Source organism: Aedes aegypti, chromosome 2 (genome assembly GCF_002204515.2).
Source record: "Aedes aegypti strain LVP_AGWG chromosome 2, AaegL5.0 Primary Assembly, whole genome shotgun sequence".
Taxonomy (NCBI): Eukaryota; Metazoa; Arthropoda; class Insecta; order Diptera; family Culicidae; genus Aedes; species Aedes aegypti.
Genome location: NC_035108.1, coordinates 128,402,722 through 128,421,837, shown reverse-complemented (window position 1 = coordinate 128,421,837; position 19,116 = coordinate 128,402,722). Strand labels below are relative to the sequence as shown.

General features: G+C 37.3%; 1 protein-coding gene across 8 annotated transcripts in view; it reads left to right on the top strand.

Annotated features, from left to right (window-relative positions):
* LOC5568734 (large proline-rich protein BAG6) overlaps positions 1–15,608 on the top strand; it is a 57,706-nt gene extending 42,098 nt beyond the window's left edge. For 4 of the 8 annotated variants that reach the window (XM_021842327.1, XM_021842331.1, XM_021842329.1 and 1 more), the window contains 4 exons: positions 2,628–2,821; positions 2,892–3,350; positions 4,806–5,192; positions 14,484–15,608. In XM_021842327.1, the coding sequence (XP_021698019.1) occupies positions 2,628–2,821; positions 2,892–3,350; positions 4,806–5,192; positions 14,484–14,834 (1,391 nt within the window). In that variant the 3' untranslated portion in view covers positions 14,835–15,608. The remainder of the gene's footprint in view (positions 1–2,627; positions 2,822–2,891; positions 3,351–4,805; positions 5,193–14,483) is intronic. The other 4 variants (XM_021842330.1, XM_021842326.1, XM_021842333.1 and 1 more) reach the window with 2 other exon arrangements.
* Positions 15,609–19,116: the final 3,508 nt, after the last annotated feature.

Sequence of the window (19,116 nt, the reverse complement as noted above, 5' to 3'; positions counted from 1 at the left end):
CGTGAACTAATTTCATGAAGGTATTCCATAAGAAGGTCGTTAAAGAATTGATAAATTACAAAATTCAATTTGAACAACTTGAGATGTAAAATAGTGAAAAGTAATTTAATCGTTCTCGTGGGCTTCGGAGGATAACCAGCTGAACCTGATCAAGGACTACACAACGGCGAAAACGACATGGGAGAAGCTGCGGGGACATGCTCTAAAACGTTTGACTTTTACTGTGCACCCTGTTTTCAAGTTGGTCGTGAGAGAGCAGCAAGAACCGGGCACAAGCAGAGAGAATGTCCGTCCCTAGCAGAGAAGCGTACCACCGAGCGAGTACTTTCCCCGGATGGTGAGCCATCAAAAGTAACCCTCAAAGATGTGCTGTTGGTACCGGAATCCGAATCACACCTGGTTTCGGTGAAGAAGTTGGTTTCATTCGGAGCCACAGTTGTTTTTGACATCAACGGATGCCGCATATTGAAGGACAAGAAGGTGATTGCAGGGTCGACCGTGACAGGAGGGCTGTAATGCTTGAAAGTTGCCCAACTGGCACTTCCGGTGGAGCACACCCCGAATTGTCAGCACACGTGGCATCATGTCTTGGGGCTTCGTGACCACGAGGCTATCCGTGAACTTGTATCCAAGAGAATGGCAACTGCAATCAAGATGAAAGATTGCGGCTGTCGGGCTGTTTATGAATGCTGCCTTGATAATAAGCTGGCACTTCTTCCGTTCACGTTGGTGTGAAGACGGCATATTTCACATGAAGCGGCCGAAAGGTTTCCAAGGTGGGACCAAGGGCGAGGTTAGCTTGCTACGGAAGAGACTGATCTTAAGCAGGCCGGAAGATTTTGGAACGCCAAAATCAACGATGTTTTGAAGCAACTGGGATACGTGCCGTCCAATGCAGACGCCTATCTGTTCGTGAAGACGTGCAAAATGAAGAAATCATTTATATTATTGTATGTAGACGACATGCTCATAATTACCAACACAGAAGCAGAGTACGAACAAGTTTGGAAGCATCTTGCAAGGTAGTTTACCATTACGGCCCTGAAGACGTGAAGCACTATTTGGGATTCCGAGTGACACGATCTAATAGTCTGTTTTTCCTGAATCATCAAGCATACGTCGAGAAAGTTATGGAATTATTTGGACAAACTAATGCGAAGTACTCTCCGATTCCAATTGATCCCGAGTATCCAAATGCACAGCAGAAGGAGGAGGAGCCCATCCCTAGAAACGACGAGCTCCAGAGCCTGGTGGGCGCTCTTCTGTACATTACGGTGAACACTAGAACGGACATTGCCATCAATGACCAAACCGTTGGCACGCGTGAAGATGGAGAAGATGCGAAGGCGAATTGGTCTAGAGTCCGCCGAGCTTGAATTGGAAAATAAATTTAATTTACTCTACGTTCTTCCCCCTCTAAGCGTATGAACTGTCGACGACGGATTATCAATTGATGAGCTCGTTTTATACTTCAAATGAGTGAAATAAATTTGCACACATCTCTATCGTGCGCCGGTATGAATTTGTCTGTGGTATGAATGTTACATTTATGCATTTATGCAAAATCAACGTGACAAACGAATGTTACTCCAATTGTCGGAACATTGTAAGTTTTACATTATGCATATTAAAAGACACTTACCTTTTCTTTTTGAAATAATTCGGCACAAGAAGTGACGACGTTTCCTTCGCAGACTAATAACTAACTATAGTATTTCAATTCACGTTACATGAATTGAATCAGTCAAGTGAATCCCTACTAACAGAGGCTTTGGGCCCATTCACAAATTTCATAACGCTGAAGGAGGTGGGTGGGTGTCCTCTAGATTTTACACTTCATACATAATTCGAAAAATTATGTCTTATTTTGTATTTACAAATTGAATAGTTCGTCACCAGTGATGTCGCCATATTTTATATTCAATAGATGGATGTAGATAGATGACTTTTTAAATTGAGAATGCATTAATCGCATCACTAACCCAATCCTTCTCACTAACAAAAACTCCTTCCCGTGACAACCATGACGATACGGAGGTATACTCAATCTTTAGAAACAATGAATTAAATTCTTTTCCTTCAACCGATGATCGTAAGGACGTGGCCGGCGCCGTTATTAACTTTATAATGTTTGGAATGGAAAGCTACTCTAAGGCTCCATCTATTGATTCGTTCTGCTCTCAAAAAATCTTTGAAAAATAACAAAATTTGCCTTACGTAGTTAATGAACAGTCCCTTATTTCACACTGTGTTTTCAACCTCGTTAAGCCATCAACTTTTTGTAGAATGTTCAACAAAGACTTGTCCTTTTAAATGGACTACCTTCAAGAACATCTAATCCTTACAAATCCTGACTTGTTCATTATGTTTTACTGGACTGCTCACTTTGCCCCGCATTAATCTTCGGTTAGGGATAAAACATGTTTCAGCAAATGTGAAATTTCACAATGTCAAACAAATTTTTTACGATTTTATTTATAGTACGCAATAATTGAATATCATACAAGATGTGTGTGACGAAGAAATAAATTGATTTCGCTTACTTTACTGCTATTCGTGTACAAATGCTTGATATGCTCACTATGCCCCTACTTCATATTGCTGCTTCTGTTTGAACTTAATTGAAGATATTTTCACAGCTCCATCGGAATCACTGTCGTCGCTACCGTTCAATTTCTTCGGTAGTCAGTTCACGTTAGCCGACTTTGAACACATTGCGCCGAACCCTAATACCCTAAATCGTATACGCGATTCTCTGCAAGCGTACGTTGTCGAAACCCTGTTTAGCGGTCAGTCTATCAGCGAAAACACCATGCAGGAGGTAAGTCTTCATACACATTCATAGAAATACTGATTAGCATCTACATAGTTATTTCGACCTCTCTTAAAAGGCAATGTCCGTACTGATACAACGTCTCGAGCCAATCCTGTCCCGTGTGTCGAGTTACGACCTTCCAGACTACGACACTCGTGCATCCATTGAAAACCTCATCCGTAGCTCCGTTCCGTTCTGTATCAACCTGATACGGGAGGACACCTCGCAGCAATTTGGCGTTCGTTTGCTGCGTTTCCTGATCACTTTCGTCCGTCGTTTCTTCATGATTCTGGTCACAGGAATTGGCGCAAATAATGCGCAATCCTTCTCCGGGGAACTGCTGAATATGGCCATTTTCAGCACGCAGGATGGTGCCACCGTAAATCCGGCACTGCTGCAGCTCTTCCTGCCCGCAATCCATCGACAGTTGGAAAGGTCGGGTCAAGACGATCGAACGGACATCCAAGAATTTCTGGTCATCCGCAGGCCCGCACCCGGACAGAGTCAAACTGGATCTGCTGAACGAGCACCAAGTGTAAGTAGTTTGTTATGAATTACCGTAATCAGGGGTTACATTGATCAGTTTTTTCGACCTTTCCCAAATTATTCACATGTGTTTGCAAACATTGCTTGTTCATTGTATAGAGTAAGGTGGGGCAAAAGTTCGACCTTAGTGGTATAATCAAAGTTTCCAGGAAAACAATAGCAGTTAAAACAAAACAAATACCATAAAGTAAACCTTCAACATATTGGCTATAATTTTGCTGAACAAACTTGTGTCAAAATATTTACTCATTTTTAGTTATAACAGTTTCAAAATTGTTTGTCTTATTCGAACTTTTGCCCCACCGGTGGGGCAAGAGTTCGAATCTAGTGTGGGGCAAAAGTTCGCTGGCTAAAACACAAAATATCGATCCTTTTATGACAGGTATACTATACACCAGCCATAAACTTAAGTTTGACGAAAAATACACACTCAATTTCCATCAAAAAATCTGGGTTTATTGTAATATATATAACCCAAAACTGGGTTTATTGTAATATACTCAAAAATAGCAGTTTTTCGCAAAACTTAGTGGAAATGTAAAATTTTGGTGACAATTTTCAAACGATCAGACAAATTTAACTAAATTTGAAGATAATATGTAGATTTTAGGCAATTTGCAAATTTTTCCGTGATTTTACACATTGGTCGAACTTTTGCCCCGCTGATTCGAACTTTTGCCCCACTATGGGCCAAAAATTGTTTTCAAGCATTTATGCAAAAACTAATATACCTCAAAGCAATCTTATGATAGGTCTAGAAACGCCCTTACATAAAATATTGAAAAAGATTTTATCTTCAATTGGTTCAATGCAACGAAAATTTGACCAAAAATTACAATATTCACGTCGAAAAACAACAAATAGCCATAACTTTTCCAAATCTCAATCGACTTTTATGATATTTGGATTGAAAGTCGCTTATTTGAATAGCATTCAAACCACCATGACATTTATAAGATTTGTTTTAAATTGAGCTAGAAATCTTAAAAAGAAACTCTTACCCCACTCGAACTTTTGCCCCACTTTACTCTATTCATCCCTCACTTTTCTACGTCGTTGATCGACTACCTACCTGTTGTTTTTCAATTTATTGTTTAAATTGATCATATTTGCACTAGCCCCACTATTGGAAAAAGTATTCAATAGTTACATATTAAGTTTAAGATGTAACATCAACTCCCTGACTTATCTTTGTTTAAATTCCTGGAAATAATTATTGCATAGCATGCAATGCAATGTTTTTTTTTTACTGTAAATTTTAAGTTGAATTGAGCTTTACTAATTGTTATATAACTGTTGCAAAAATGATGATAATTAGAACAGAAGTATAACAATAGAAGATTGAGTCATTATTCATATACTGAGAAGTATCATCTTACCCCGCCGATCAATGATAACCTGTTATTCTGTTTCAACATAACCTTATTTTTCTATCTACAAATAGCCTATGGACGTGGATGATGCCGAATCAACAACTACCCCTGAATTGGTATCGGACATTGCTGAAATATCAATATCCATCGAACCACCGATTGTCAACTTGGATCAGTGTACAGCGATTGTGATCTCCGCCGCTCCCGTATCAGCGTCAACGCCCAACGCATCACAGGTATCCGCCCCAACAGCCACTTCCGATGTGGATAACGGCGAGGACGTCACAATGTCGATTCCCGTTGCCGTAGTCAATCCACAAGTGCCGCCTCCGCTAGCGCAAAAGGACGACGAAGAGGAACTACCCTCGGTGGTAGTCGGATCAGAACAGTGGCATTCACATTTGCCACCCTCGTGGCTACCAGTGATAACGCGGGACATTACCCGGCAACGACGACAGGTGCGTATCTACCTACACTTCAACCTGTTTTTAATGACCGTTCGTTTTACCACCTTTCACGATTGAAATTCAGATTAACGATTGTTGCAATAAATAACATATTCGTAGGTGAAACTTGAAGATCTTCTCAACCTGCCGCTGATACATATTTCTGTTGTTAGCTGGCAACACTCTTCCTTTAGATTCATATAAATTGGAATCACAACTAGATGGTAAACATGTTTGTTTTTATTATGTCCTTCAATTAGGGGCCTTACTGCAAAGTATCTTCACTAGAGTAACCGTGACATGGAGCAGCGAATATACTTGATGTCGACACGTTGAAATTACAACAAGAACAGAGGCCTTAGCCCGGTTTATTGATTCCTTTTATAATCATACATATTCAGATCTGCCATATTGATAACACTGTCATTAGACAGTTATATTGAATACCTTATTTCGAAAAGGGCCTAATCTTTCGAACATAACAACTTCTTCCCTTTTTTCAGATATGAAATACATTGAAATTTTAATAGTTCAACTACTTACTATCGATAGCTGATATTTGAACAGCCAGATTTCAAAAATATTAGAATGGTTCAGAAAAGTTAATTATCGAAAAGAAAATAAACTTATTATTCTTAATTCAACCGTTATAGATGTAATCATTAAAAATGTTCGGCTTTCGATTTCTCTTAGACCGTCTAGGAACTTCATTCGATAAGTCGGCTTTGCGCTTCCGTTTATGTCGTAGTTCTTCAGTGGAAATCTCTGTTGTCTGATTTGCAGACCCGTTATCCATCATCTCTGATATGTTCCATTCAACATGTTCATCCGTCCTAGCTCCTGCCATTTGGCCAGACCTGTTAAGCGACATCAAAATGTTGGGACGAGACGACTGCCTGGTTTCATTAGTTATCCTGAGCTGCGTGCGATGCGCGGTAGTTACCACGCTTCCAATCTGAATCTGAGTTGAATCCGTTGCTTTCGTCATCCGAGTCGTGAGTTGTCATCCTACCCAACATCTCATTAAGGTTCTCTCCTGCGCTGGGTCCTTCCTGCGGGTCGTCTTCATCAATGTAATTTACGCGGTGATTCAATAAATTCTTTAAGGCAAAACACCTTCGCTTTATGTGACCTCTTGTGTTACAGAAATCGCAAATCATGTTGGCATATTTAGATTTCCTTACTCCGCCACTGCTGAATGAATTCACCCCGCCAGTGCCACGCGGAGCTGATCTATGACCCAACCTATCCTTAACGGAGCCCTTATTAAAATTTCGTGCAGCTTGATAAGTCAGAGCAAGTTTATCATATCTTGTTCTAGATCTACCCCGACTGCTTGGGGTCTGAAGAGCTGCCACCTGACCTATTTCGTTATCCGCATTCAAAGACACAGCGTTATTAGATGCCATCTCCCAGGTCGCAACAACTTTTTCAACTGTTTCCAAAGTTGGATTGTCCTCGTTTAAAAGTCGTTGCTGTAAGGGCTTGTCACGAACTCCTGCTACGATGCGATCTCGAATGGCAGAGTTTTTTAAAATTTTCGAAACCACAAAACTCTGCGAGGAGTTTTACAGCGAGGATAAAATCTTCCACCGATTCATTGGGCAATTGAATTCTATTGTTAAATTTAACGCGCTGGATGAAATCTGACTCCGTTTTGTCCAGCCTAGATTTCAATTTTTTTATCATTTCATCATATGTGACTTGGGATAGCTCGGTATTTGGGAACAATAGCTTTAGCTCCGTAAAAACGGTAGGTCCACTCATTGTGATGAAATAAGCTTTGTAGTTCTCTTTTTCGATCTTATTCATCGAGAAAAAATATGTCAAACGTTCAATCCAGTCTGAAAACTTTCCGCCTCGGCGGTATGGCTCGATGGTAAACGCCATATTGGATTGTGCCATTGTACTACACAATAGTTAACAATCAAACAATAGCTTTTGCCAAATGGAGAAAATCACAGAAAATACTTATGATGCACGTATTAGCAGATAATGAATTGAAATAACTCACCGATACGGATGTTTTCTACTTAAGGTAATACGCAATTGGCGCCCGTTGAATCAGCTAACCTTCCTCGTGTAAAAACACTTGACGATGCGCAGCAACTATTGTCGTTCAATCTGTTCTACTTCGTACACTACATACGCCGTCCTGTTGAGTCAAACCTCTCTCTGGTGAATTGGCATCCAATGATTAGGCGAGAAGTATCACTCCACACGGTACCAGGTTGGTCCACCGTAGGCTAACTCTAAGCTCACCACCAATCTCGTTGTTCCTAAATCGAATAAATTACGGTGAAAAGAAAAACACTCTTAATTAATGAAATTCACAATTTCTTTTCAAGTTTTATTTCTGTAATTGTTTAACCACTGGTGACCTTGACTTTCCTAAAGGCAACTGAACAATAGGGAAAGAAGTTTTTAGAAAAAAAAAATCAAAATGGCGTCTCAAAGCGATTGTCAATCAAATATCAAATTCGGTTATGTGGTTTTACACAATCATATGTTTCACAATTGCCTTTCGTATAGTTTAGATATTGCACGCGGTATGAAAAAGAAATCACTACGCCACTATGCTTTCAGTAATCACACTATCAGCGTCACTATGCTGGACCGTAATCACACTATTAGCGTTGATGAGCGGCCCACTTTCTATGACACCTGATTCGCACTTTTTATTTCTACTTGGATCCCATCCTCGTCGCCACTATTATGTCCTTCAATTAGGGGCCTTACTGCAAAGTATCTTCACTAGAGTAACCGTGATATGGAGCAGCGAATATACTTGATGTCGACACGTTGAAATTACAACAAGAACAGAGGCCTTAGCCCGGTTTATTGATTCCTTTTATAATCATACATATTCAGATCTGCCATATTGATAACACTGTCATTAGACAGTTATATTGAATACCTTATTTCGAAAAGGGCCTAATCTTTCGAACATAACAGTTTTTTTTTAATAATGATGGAGTAGATATTAGCTACCAATCAAAGTCGTGTGAAATTCAAAAAACTTTCAAAAACTTAAAACGATCCAAATTAATAAGGGATGGGAATTTCAGCTTACTCTCGGAAGTGTACTTTTCGGCAGCTCCAATATTAATCATCAATAACAGCACCGGCCAAGTCCTTACAGTAAGTTGGGATGGGGAAAGAATATTAGTGTGCTTGTTGATTGTTGCTTCTAAAGATCGAGAATATCTCTGCATCTCCACAATCACCACGGCAAGGGTGTTGTTAAATGAGGGAGGAAAATAATCTGGGGGTCACGTTTGGTCGATGATGCGATCCTTGAATAAGGAGGAAAACTACGACTGTACTTATAAGGGGTCGTCCATAAATGACGTAGCTTTTTAGGGGGGAGGGGGGTCTTCACGAATTTGTGACGAAGTGTGACGAGGGGGAGGGAGGGGTCCTAGCTAGTGGACGTAGCATTTTGAATCAAGTCCGTAAAAAGAAAGGCGTTGAAAAAAATTGCATACAATTATTTTTTTATGAAACTTCTTTTTTTTTACTTATAAACTTGGGTTATAAAATTATGATTAGACTTCAAAACATTCATATGACAAGATTGAAAAAATATCTATGAAACTTTAGATTTTCTTGATAAATGCAATCAAACAGATGTTTTGAAGCTTTAAATAATTACGTGAATATTATATTATATTCGTGTCCAAATTAATAAATTTATAAATAAACAAAATAAGTTTAATGAATTGATTAAAAATCAATGCTCTAACTATTTGGAGTACATTTTTTTGCCATTTGTTAACATGACATAATGTCAGCCGTTTCAGTGTTATCTATATTTTCTTTTGGGGCTTTATATCTTCAAGAAAACAAAATATACTCTTCTTGGCAAATATTACATTTAAAGCAAGATATTTATTCCGTGAATTATGCCTTCAGTGTTGCAGGAGATCTCCACCCAATCAACTCATCATTTGTTTTGATATACCAATGCTCTTGATGGAATAGCCTGAATATTAATGAGGATAATAGATTCGAGTGTTAACAAAATTGCGCTATCATTAAATTTTGGTAATAACTCGGTAATTTGAAGAATTTTTATTATTTAACGGTTTCATTATAGGTTGTGTAAGATTATTTCAGTATGGAAACGATAATGAAAATCAACTGAAATATTAATAGAGATTATTGTATTTGTATAATAATCGCTAAAATTTTCTAAACATTCCAAATATTTCAAGTGTAATTATTATTAAATATATTGGACAGTAACGAGCTTCATCAATCCAATCAATTTTCTTTTCACATTTTTTTATAGTCAACTTGTTATTTATGGTAAGAACAGCAATAGTTATATAATTTAGTCTATAAGAAACTGGAAACCCAAGCCAAGGAAAATTTTTATGTAAAACTTTTCTAAATTACTTTTGAGCGCTACTGTACATCAAACTGTTAGAATAGATGATCCTTTCATTTCAGTCAGTAATTAATATCAAACTTTGTATCGAACTTCTCAATTCAAATTTTTTGTTTCAACCCAGTCACTAAGGAAAACAAATAAAAAAATATAGGGGGGTGCGCTCGATATGCTACGTATTTTCCAGGGGGGAGTACCAGCATTTGTGACGAAATGCTACGAGGGGGGAGGGGGGTGTAAAAAATCAGTGAAAAAATGCTACGTCATTTATGGACGGCCCCAAACTAGTTTTCAGGGCAAGTCACGTTTTAGTGACGTGGTCACTTTTTTCGATCTGGTCACTAAAAATTCACTAAAGTCACGTTTTCAGAAAAAATGGTCACAAAGTCGCTATTTTCGCAATCTGATGATAATGAATTTTGAGGCTGAGTTAGCTTCTCAAACACAAACAGCAAGAAATAGATAATCGTTATTATAGAGACAAATGTAGTGTGATTTTTGAATCAAAATATTAAGAAAGTCAAGGATCCATGGCTAACTTTCTGAAAGAATCTGGGAAAAGGTTTTGGAGAATATTCGGCAAAACTTAAAAAGCAACTTTGAGATGAATTTTCTAGCCAAAATATTTCAGTAAATTTTGGCGAAAACCTGGACCAATATCTGACCTGCTGAATAAATTACTAGTGAACCTTCTACAGTAATCTGCAACGCATCAAGACGGTTAGGAGTAACAACAAAGGTTTGGCGTTACAAAGTGCAGAATGCATCGCTTCGTACTTCGTTTTAGCGGTAGTCACAATAGCTAGTAACCTGTACCAAAGAGTGATCCTTTATAAGAGAGATTCGCGGAAGCTGACATTTCTGTCTAAGTGTAAGCCAATCGAGCAGCGAGAGCTGTCAAAGCGTGAGCCAAACGAACATGCGTTTTGTTTGTTTTGTACTTTTCTTGAGAAGTAATATAATCCACATGAAATTATTTCGATGAAAGTTTTTTTTTGCATAGAGCAAAAATATGAAATATTCTCCTTTTTTGATGCGATATTTAGTTGTTGATTTTTTCTGCTGTTTATTAGTTTGGAAATGCAGTGGAACGAAACAAAATACACTTTTTAGCAATGAGGAAGTCATGTTCGTGTTACAATATTATACTCAGCACTGCTGGTCTGCTGCCAAATCATTCCATTTTACTTCACTAGTACCACTAGTACCAAACTAATATCCGCCTTGTGACAAAAATGGGAAATAAAAAATGCGCCATCTTTTTGACCATTTAAGACAAACAAGTCTTATCCCTGACAGAAAATTGTTAAGAAATATTTCTAATTACTGCAGTTCTTCATATTGTCTTCTTCTTTCTGGCGTTACGTCCACACTGAGAATATGTACTTTAGTACAAAATTTGACCAAACGTATGGGTCCGTGACAAAGCCGAGACAATTTAGGTTCATCACCTTCGTCACCCGTGAAATTTGAAGTCTGTGAATTTCCATTATCACCACTTTTACTTGAAGACACCGACACGTTAATGCTTCCAGTGGGCATTTTGCCCTTTGAAGGAAGCACCACACTAGACAACGGACTAGCATGCAACGCCCAGTGGCACAGTCGGAAAACATTCCTCACGAAAAGTTTTCCGCCCGAGGCGGGAATCGAACCCACACTCCGTAGCACGATGTGGCTAAATGCCTGGTGACACTAACCACACGGCTACGAAGCCCACAAACACTTACAACCTCCCGAAAAGCTAAACATTACATATAATTTGCAATTGGATTAGATGGACAAATTGATGTGAAGATTTGCGAAAAAGTTACACGTCTTCTCAGTGAGAATCGAACTCACGACTCCCCGATCTCTAGTTGGGGCGCGTTAACCACTACGCCATGAGAGGACTCATGAACGCAGAAGTTAACCTGAATTCGATTTCAGCTCAATAATCACGTGGTCCTCTTTCGGAAGAATTAGATGCCCATCCAAACACAACGCTTTCTATATATATCCAATGCCTAGCCCGAGAGCGCATTGTTTTTTAGATATAGGAATAGCACACTACACTAGCCAGCAACTGCGCTGGCTGAGGTTTCTATTGTGTGGGCTTCCAATGGGTCGCGACGTTCTCAAACGACCGGTTACGGAACATGAGTCCGTTGCTCGATAAATACTTGTTTTTTTTTTAATTATGAATCGTAGTTTACGGCCAACCAGCCGAGTGGAAGTTTAACAACTACCGAAAAGCTAAACATTACATATAATTTGCAATTGGATTAGATGGACAAATTGATGTGAAGATTTGCGAAAAAGTTACACGTCTTCTCAGTGAGAATCGAACTCACGACTCCCCGATCTCTAGTTGGGGCGCGTTAACCACTACGCACAATAGAAACCTCAGCCAGCGCAGTTGCTGGCTAGTGTAGTGTGCTATTCCTATATCTAAAAAACAATGCGCTCTCGGGCTAGGCATTGGATATATATAGAAAGCGTTGTGTTTGGATGGGCATCTAATTCTTCCGAAAGAGGACCACGTGATTATTGAGCTGAAATCGAATTCAGGTTAACTTCTGCGTTCATGAGTCCTCTCATGGCGTAGTGGTTAACGCGCCCCAACTAGAGATCGGGGAGTCGTGAGTTCGATTCTCACTGAGAAGACGTGTAACTTTTTCGCAAATCTTCACATCAATTTGTCCATCTAATCCAATTGCAAATTATATGTAATGTTTAGCTTTTCGGTAGTGGTTAAACTTCCACTCGGCTGGTTGGCCGTAAACCACGATTCATAATTAAAACAAGTACTTACAACCTATTATACTGCCGTCCTATGCGTATTTTTCTCACAGTCGCAAAGGTTTGCAAAGAACATGGCACAAGAGGGAATAGAAGAAAAATATATTTCACAGAGCTATTTTCTTCAATTTTATTCAAATCTAGTGAAAAAATTAAATGGCGTGTTTATTGTTCTAGACATTTTGATTTGACTATTATATGTGGCAAAAACATAGAATTACAGGATGAGTATGAAAAAATGATAAATTTACCTGTATTTCCATTTTATTATTTATTGTCCCCCTCCCCTCGACTCATTTTAACGGAAGGTGACAAAAGAAGATTTTAAGATTTGTTCCGGCCTTATTGCACCCTCATTTTAGAACCATCGGTGAAGAACATAATCGATCCTGGTGAAAAATTAGGCCCACCCGTTTCCCACATTTGGCGGTCTGTTTGAAACACCTTATATGGTCTATCTATGTTTTTTTTTTATATTTTATTTATTTATTTATTTATTTTTTTATCTTTAGACATTTATTCTAAGTTTTCTCGAGGAAAAACTTCAGAAATTCTTGTAATTTCCACACTCTGAAAATTTTCGCAGAAACATATTTTTCTATTTATTCTTCACTGATTTCTTCAATTGTTACTCTAGAAAAACTTGAAAAAAATTAAAGGTTTTTAAGAGTTTTCTGAAGAAATACGCTTAGGGATTTTTTTCAGGAAACCTTATTATTCATATGGATAATTTATTAATTATCCATATGAATAATATCCTCGATAATTTATCCATTGCTTCAAAAATTCATGCAAGGTTTAACGTTCCTCAACAACTAGGGCTTCCTAATGTAGTTCCTCCAATATTTTTCTAAGAATTTCTCCAGCATGTCATCATTGCTGCTGTAGTGCTTCCAAACCAGAAAAAAAGTAAAATTTCTGGAATTATTCTTATAAAAATCTCAGGGAAAATTCTTAAAGGCAAAATCTTGGTCGAAAATCTCGGAGGAATTCCTCAAGAAATTCGTAAAAAATCCGAAGAAATTTTCGGAGTGATACTTAAAGGAAACTTAACCCTTTTTTCCAACAGCTTTGTCTGACAATTTAATTGTCAAAATTGCGGTTCCACAAAAAGTGCTTGAACAGAAGTTTTTACTAATAAGCTATATTATTCAAAAAGACTATAGAAAATGTTGATCGTTTTTCAATAGTTTGGTCCTTAGGTCATTTATTTCGATGTTTGATTAGACAAATGATCGTATAAATTTATTCCAATCATTATTGAGCTAATCGTACCGATTCGGTTTAGCTAGCGATCACCCACCTGGCTACCATGGGAAAGGGAGGGTTAAGGTAAATTTCTGAATTGATTCCTATAGAAATTTCTTGAAAAAATCGGGAAAACGAAGCACACAGTAAAATGATCAGTAAATGTTACGAGGTAAGAAAACATGTTAGTAATGTCCTTGGAGAAATTTCTGGTCCTATTCTCTGAGGAATTTTTAGAATAACACATATCTCATGTCTGTTGCTTGATTTCTCTTAGTTCTTGTTCGGTCTATTTTCCCAGGCACGAGATCTCTAAAGCCCTATTTTCAAGATCACTACCAACTGAACAATTGACATCTGTTCCATTTTTTCTCAGCAATCGAAATTGCTATCTTACTTTGCTTTTGCCTATTTAGTTTTACATATTTTTAACAATGCAGTGTTGCCAGCTTCATGCATTGTTATAGGTTGGCACTTACGTCTATCAAAGCTTATCTGAATATACAAATCAGTTATCCTTGTGATGCCATCTAGTCATTGATTTATCCAAAAACATTATTCTAACCTTAGGGAGCCGGATCCTACTCTTGGCATGTTTGATTCACTTCGGCAGTGGGGTTTTTTGAAAGCTACTGAACACATATTTGGTCACAATATGCATCGTATTGAAGTGCTTCTTATTGCAAAGATGCAGACGATTCGACCGAGAAAAACCCCCCATGCCAAAGTGAATCATGGAAGTGCCCAAATAGCTCGGCGCCCTATTTTCTTTTTACGACCGATTCTTTTTATGTCCTTCCCCCTTATAAACGGTTCGTTAAACAAGGTCAGAAGGTATTAAACACTGAATAGCGATTATTTAATTTCGTTTTCAATTTCAGATCCCTCAGGGTCCATACTCAGACGCCTACATCTCAGGCATGTCGTCCAAGCGACGCAAGCTGATAGCGGAAACCAAACCATCGACAGATGTTCCTTCGCTAATCTCGGACGGAGTTCGGCAAGCTTTCCACAGTACCGGTATCAATCCGGCCAGCGCCAGCAGTAGCAATTCGAACATGGGTTCTAGCAACCTCGGAGTGGAAGACCTGGCCCGCACGATATCCGACGACGCCGCCCTGCAGAGCTCCTACTGCGAAACAATGAAGGCCAGTATACGGGAACGTTTATCCAAGGATCCAGACTATGACGCAAAACGGTTCCCCAATTGTTCGAAATACTTCGAAAAATAGTTTTCCGCTAATGCTTTGGAAGGGTAAGAACATTCGGTGTTGATGCTTGTGGTTTTATGTGCTGATGAGGCGAAGAAAATTCACGTGGCACGATAGTTGTATTGATATGGGAGAATGAGAGATTACGAGTGAAAGGGTCATCTGCTGATAAATAATTGAGTGTAGTCTTGTCCTACTGTCATGCTTTACAACCGATATGGACATTTAGCACATAGATGCTTCAGATGTTTAGATATTTAAATAACAAAACAAATTGATTATCACTGAGAAATAAAGCAACTTCAACAAGGACTGAAGGATTCAGTCTGTGTCTATCCTCTGAGTACGTAACTGGAAACCATTCGATACAACTAGAGTTGAAAATGTTGTTTGATACATATTATTTTTTGTGTATACTGATATTGCGTTATTACAGCAAATAAAAAAAAAAGATTAAATCCACAAACGTTTTGTTAGGTTTTATTAGGACAACTTACTTTCAAACCAAAACTAATCAAATGAGCTCTTGTATAATAGATGGTGAATGAATGAATTGTCTTTATTTTTGAGACTTTCAGCCCTAATAGATGGTTTTAGTTTCGGTTTCGAAGCAATTCTAATTTTCCCCTCCAATCAATTTATATAATTTTTACTAAACTCCATCTAGAAACAGTGCACTATGTGTTACTATGGTAGACTTTATGGCAGTTTTGGTTTGAATCAGAATATACAATTGACTAGAATTGAATAAACAATTTGTAAATAAAAATATATAATTTCTTTTTCCAAAAACAAGCTTTACATGGCAGTTTACATCCATCGTTAGAAACGAAAGAAAAACTCCTAAATAATCTAAACAACTAATTTTGAAAACATATCGTGATTTTGATAACATTTATAAAGACTAAACCTACGTTACACTAATCAATGTATCTAATTAAAAAAAAATGATTCTCAATTTTCGAATTGCTTTTTCTGAGTACTCAGAGAACCTAACACTTTAGTGGTTGCTCTGTTGTATTTCGTATAACACTGGTGATAAAATCTCGCTTCTCGTACACAGAACCAGCGTGGTTGATCTAACACTAGCAAACCGCGAGACAAGTGGAAGGTTGCTTCTATTACCTTTAGCATCAACCAAGTTGAATGTTTTATTTTTTTAACCTTCGGGCTGTACTTTGTACAACAGTTGTGATTTATCTACTATAACTTTGCAACAAAGATGTCTATTGACACCAAATCCAAATGTCCCTCCCCTAGGACGTGTAATCTTGCCGCGATGGGTGGGCTTACCCCATTAGCACTTATATGGGAACCAAAGACATGTCCAGTCGTGGTGGTATCACATCAGGAAATATTTGTTTAATGCCGCGTCATCAACCATCTGGCATAGATGCATCAATCTTACGGATGTGATCCAACGGTTATCCTGTTACCAGGCATCGGGGTAACAAGAGCCGTAGCCACGCTTTGATGCAGATAGGTTAGATTTTGTTTAAATGGTTATAATATTGACTAATGAGGAGAATGACTAAGGATCCATCGAGTAGAATGTGACACAAATGTTAATTTGTTATGCTTTTCTCATTAGAATCATAATAAAAAACCACATTTATTATGTTGGTATCATAAAACTACACAGAGGAAAAAAATATTTCGATTTCCATACGAAACGGTTATGAAATTTTACCAAAAGAAAATATTATAAATTTCATACGATGGCGTTATGAACGAATTAGTTTGTGGTATGGTATGAGTTTTGCAGTACAGTAGTATAGATTTCATAAAAGTGTCGTATGAAATCTATGGATATATGTTATGAACTTCAAAGTGTATTTATATGAAGCTCAATATATTTAAGTATGATCTTTATACGCAAATTAATGTAATTTGTTTCATATTATTATGCCTTTCTTAATATTTTTATTTTAACTAGGGGTGTTCTCGAATTTTTTTTCAAATTCATACAACAAAAATACAAATAAAACATTTAAAACAAAAATATAAAAATAAACATTTATCAGAAACCATACATTTTATCATTGTTTGTGAATTACAAATCAATAATTTATCTCCCCGTTGCAACTGTCATCGAATCTAATAACGCCGTTCTTTGATTTGGAAAAAAAAGCTTAGCATCACTCATGGAACCTTCTTCGTCACTATTGATAAGTTGGACAGATTCTGTAGAAGATAGACGATTAATAATTTGAAACATAATATTAAACCTAAAAACAAACTCACGTTTTTGATGCCACGCTCAAATAACTTCGTATTTCCATTCTGTTACCATTGCACGAGACAAAGTTTAGCAAATTTTATCGTTTGCCCAAGCCTCCACATTTGCGTCACTTTACATAGAATTATCGATATTAATAAATACATTTTAATATTATTCTCTTGCTATTTACCTTTAAAAACAGCCATCGTATTCGCCAGAACTTAAAAACTCGCGAGCTTCATTTGTTCAAACGCCATTTTGTTCCGTTTTGATGCTCGGTTCATAAGAAAATCGTATGATATTTTTCAAACAAGGCTTGCTTTGGATTTCATAAGCACATCGTATGAAATATTATAGGGCCGCGTATGAATCTTGAATCTAATTCGTATGTTCTTCATAAGCGAGTTATGAAAATCATACGCGTCGTATGAAATGTTTTTCAGCTAGAGCAAAATACTGTATCATACGAAAGGTATTATGAGTAACATAACTTCAGTTTTCTCAGTGTATGGTATGAGTTTTGCAGTACAGTAGTAAAGAATTCATAAAAGTGTCGTATGAAATCTAAGGATGTTTGTTATGAATATCAAAGTGTACTTGTATGAAGCTCAGTATGTTCAAGTATGTTCTTTATAAGAAAATATATGTAATTTATTTCATATTATTATGCCTTTTACAATATTTCAATTATAACAAGAGGTGTTCTCGTTGTTTTCTTAAATTTATACAAACAAATTTTAAAGAGAAAATAACCATTCATCAGAAAGTATATATTTTATCATTGTTTCATAACAAATCAATAGGTTTTCTCCCAGTTGAAATTATCAGCAAACGAATATTGCCGTTGTAAGAACTGGAAACAGCTTGGCACCACTCGCGGAAGCTTCTTCGTCACTATTGATAAGTTGGACAGATTCTGAAGAAGATAGTCGATTATCAATTACTAAAACATAATATTAAACCTAATAAACCAACTCACGTTTTCGATGTCACGCACGAAAAACTTCGCATTTCCGTTCTGTTGCCATTGCACGAGACAAAGTTTAGCCCGAGCCGCCATATTTGCTCCACTCTGCATAGAATTATCGATATTAACAAATGAATTTGAATATTATTCTTTTACTATTTACCTTTAAACATAGCAATCGTTTTCACCAGAACTTTAAAACTCGCGAGCTTCATTTGTCCAAACGCCATTTTGTTTCGTTTTGAAACTCGGTTCATAAGAAAAACGTATGATATTTTTCAAACAAGGCTTGCTTTGGATTTCATAAGCACATCGTATGAAATGTTATAGAACCGCGTATGAATCTTGAATCTATTTCGTATGTTCTTCATAAGCGAGTTATGAAAATCATACGCGTCGTATGAAATGTTTTTCAGCTAGGAAAATATTGTTTCATACGAAAGGTATTATGAATAACATAACTTCAGTTTCCTCAGTATACTACAACTTCATTCTCGCAAAATTATAATAAATAGATAGGGCTTAGGCGCGATGAAGCTTTATTTTGTCACCGAAAAGTGGATCCGGACAATAAAAAATGACTTTCTATTTCTTTATTATTTCTAGTATAGTTTTTAACACATATAAATGTATTTACGACGATTCTAAATAAAAACAGACGAGACGAGATTTGAATATGAATAGATGTATAAAACAAACTGATCAAAATCATTATTGACCAACATGACTGACAAAAGTAGTAAACTTAAAATATTCAACTTGTCCAAGTACTAATAAACATGTTAAAAAGGACCTTTAGCAATACTGACCAACGGGACTGAGGAAAAACTAGATCAACAGTCAACACATAAAGTTTCCGATGTCGTTGACTATAATCAGCGATGTAGTCAAACGCAATTCAATGAAAACTCACTAAATCCTGTTTATTACTTATATTAATAGCTTTCTTTCTTTCTCTCTTTTCATGTATAACAACTAACAACAACACCATCACGAGGGAGCAAGTGGTCTGTCGTATGTATCAAACGTCGTGTTAGGAGCCGAAGCACATAGATCAGCACGGACACGGATCGAATGAACATCAAACTGAGGTAAAAACGATCCATATGCGTTGG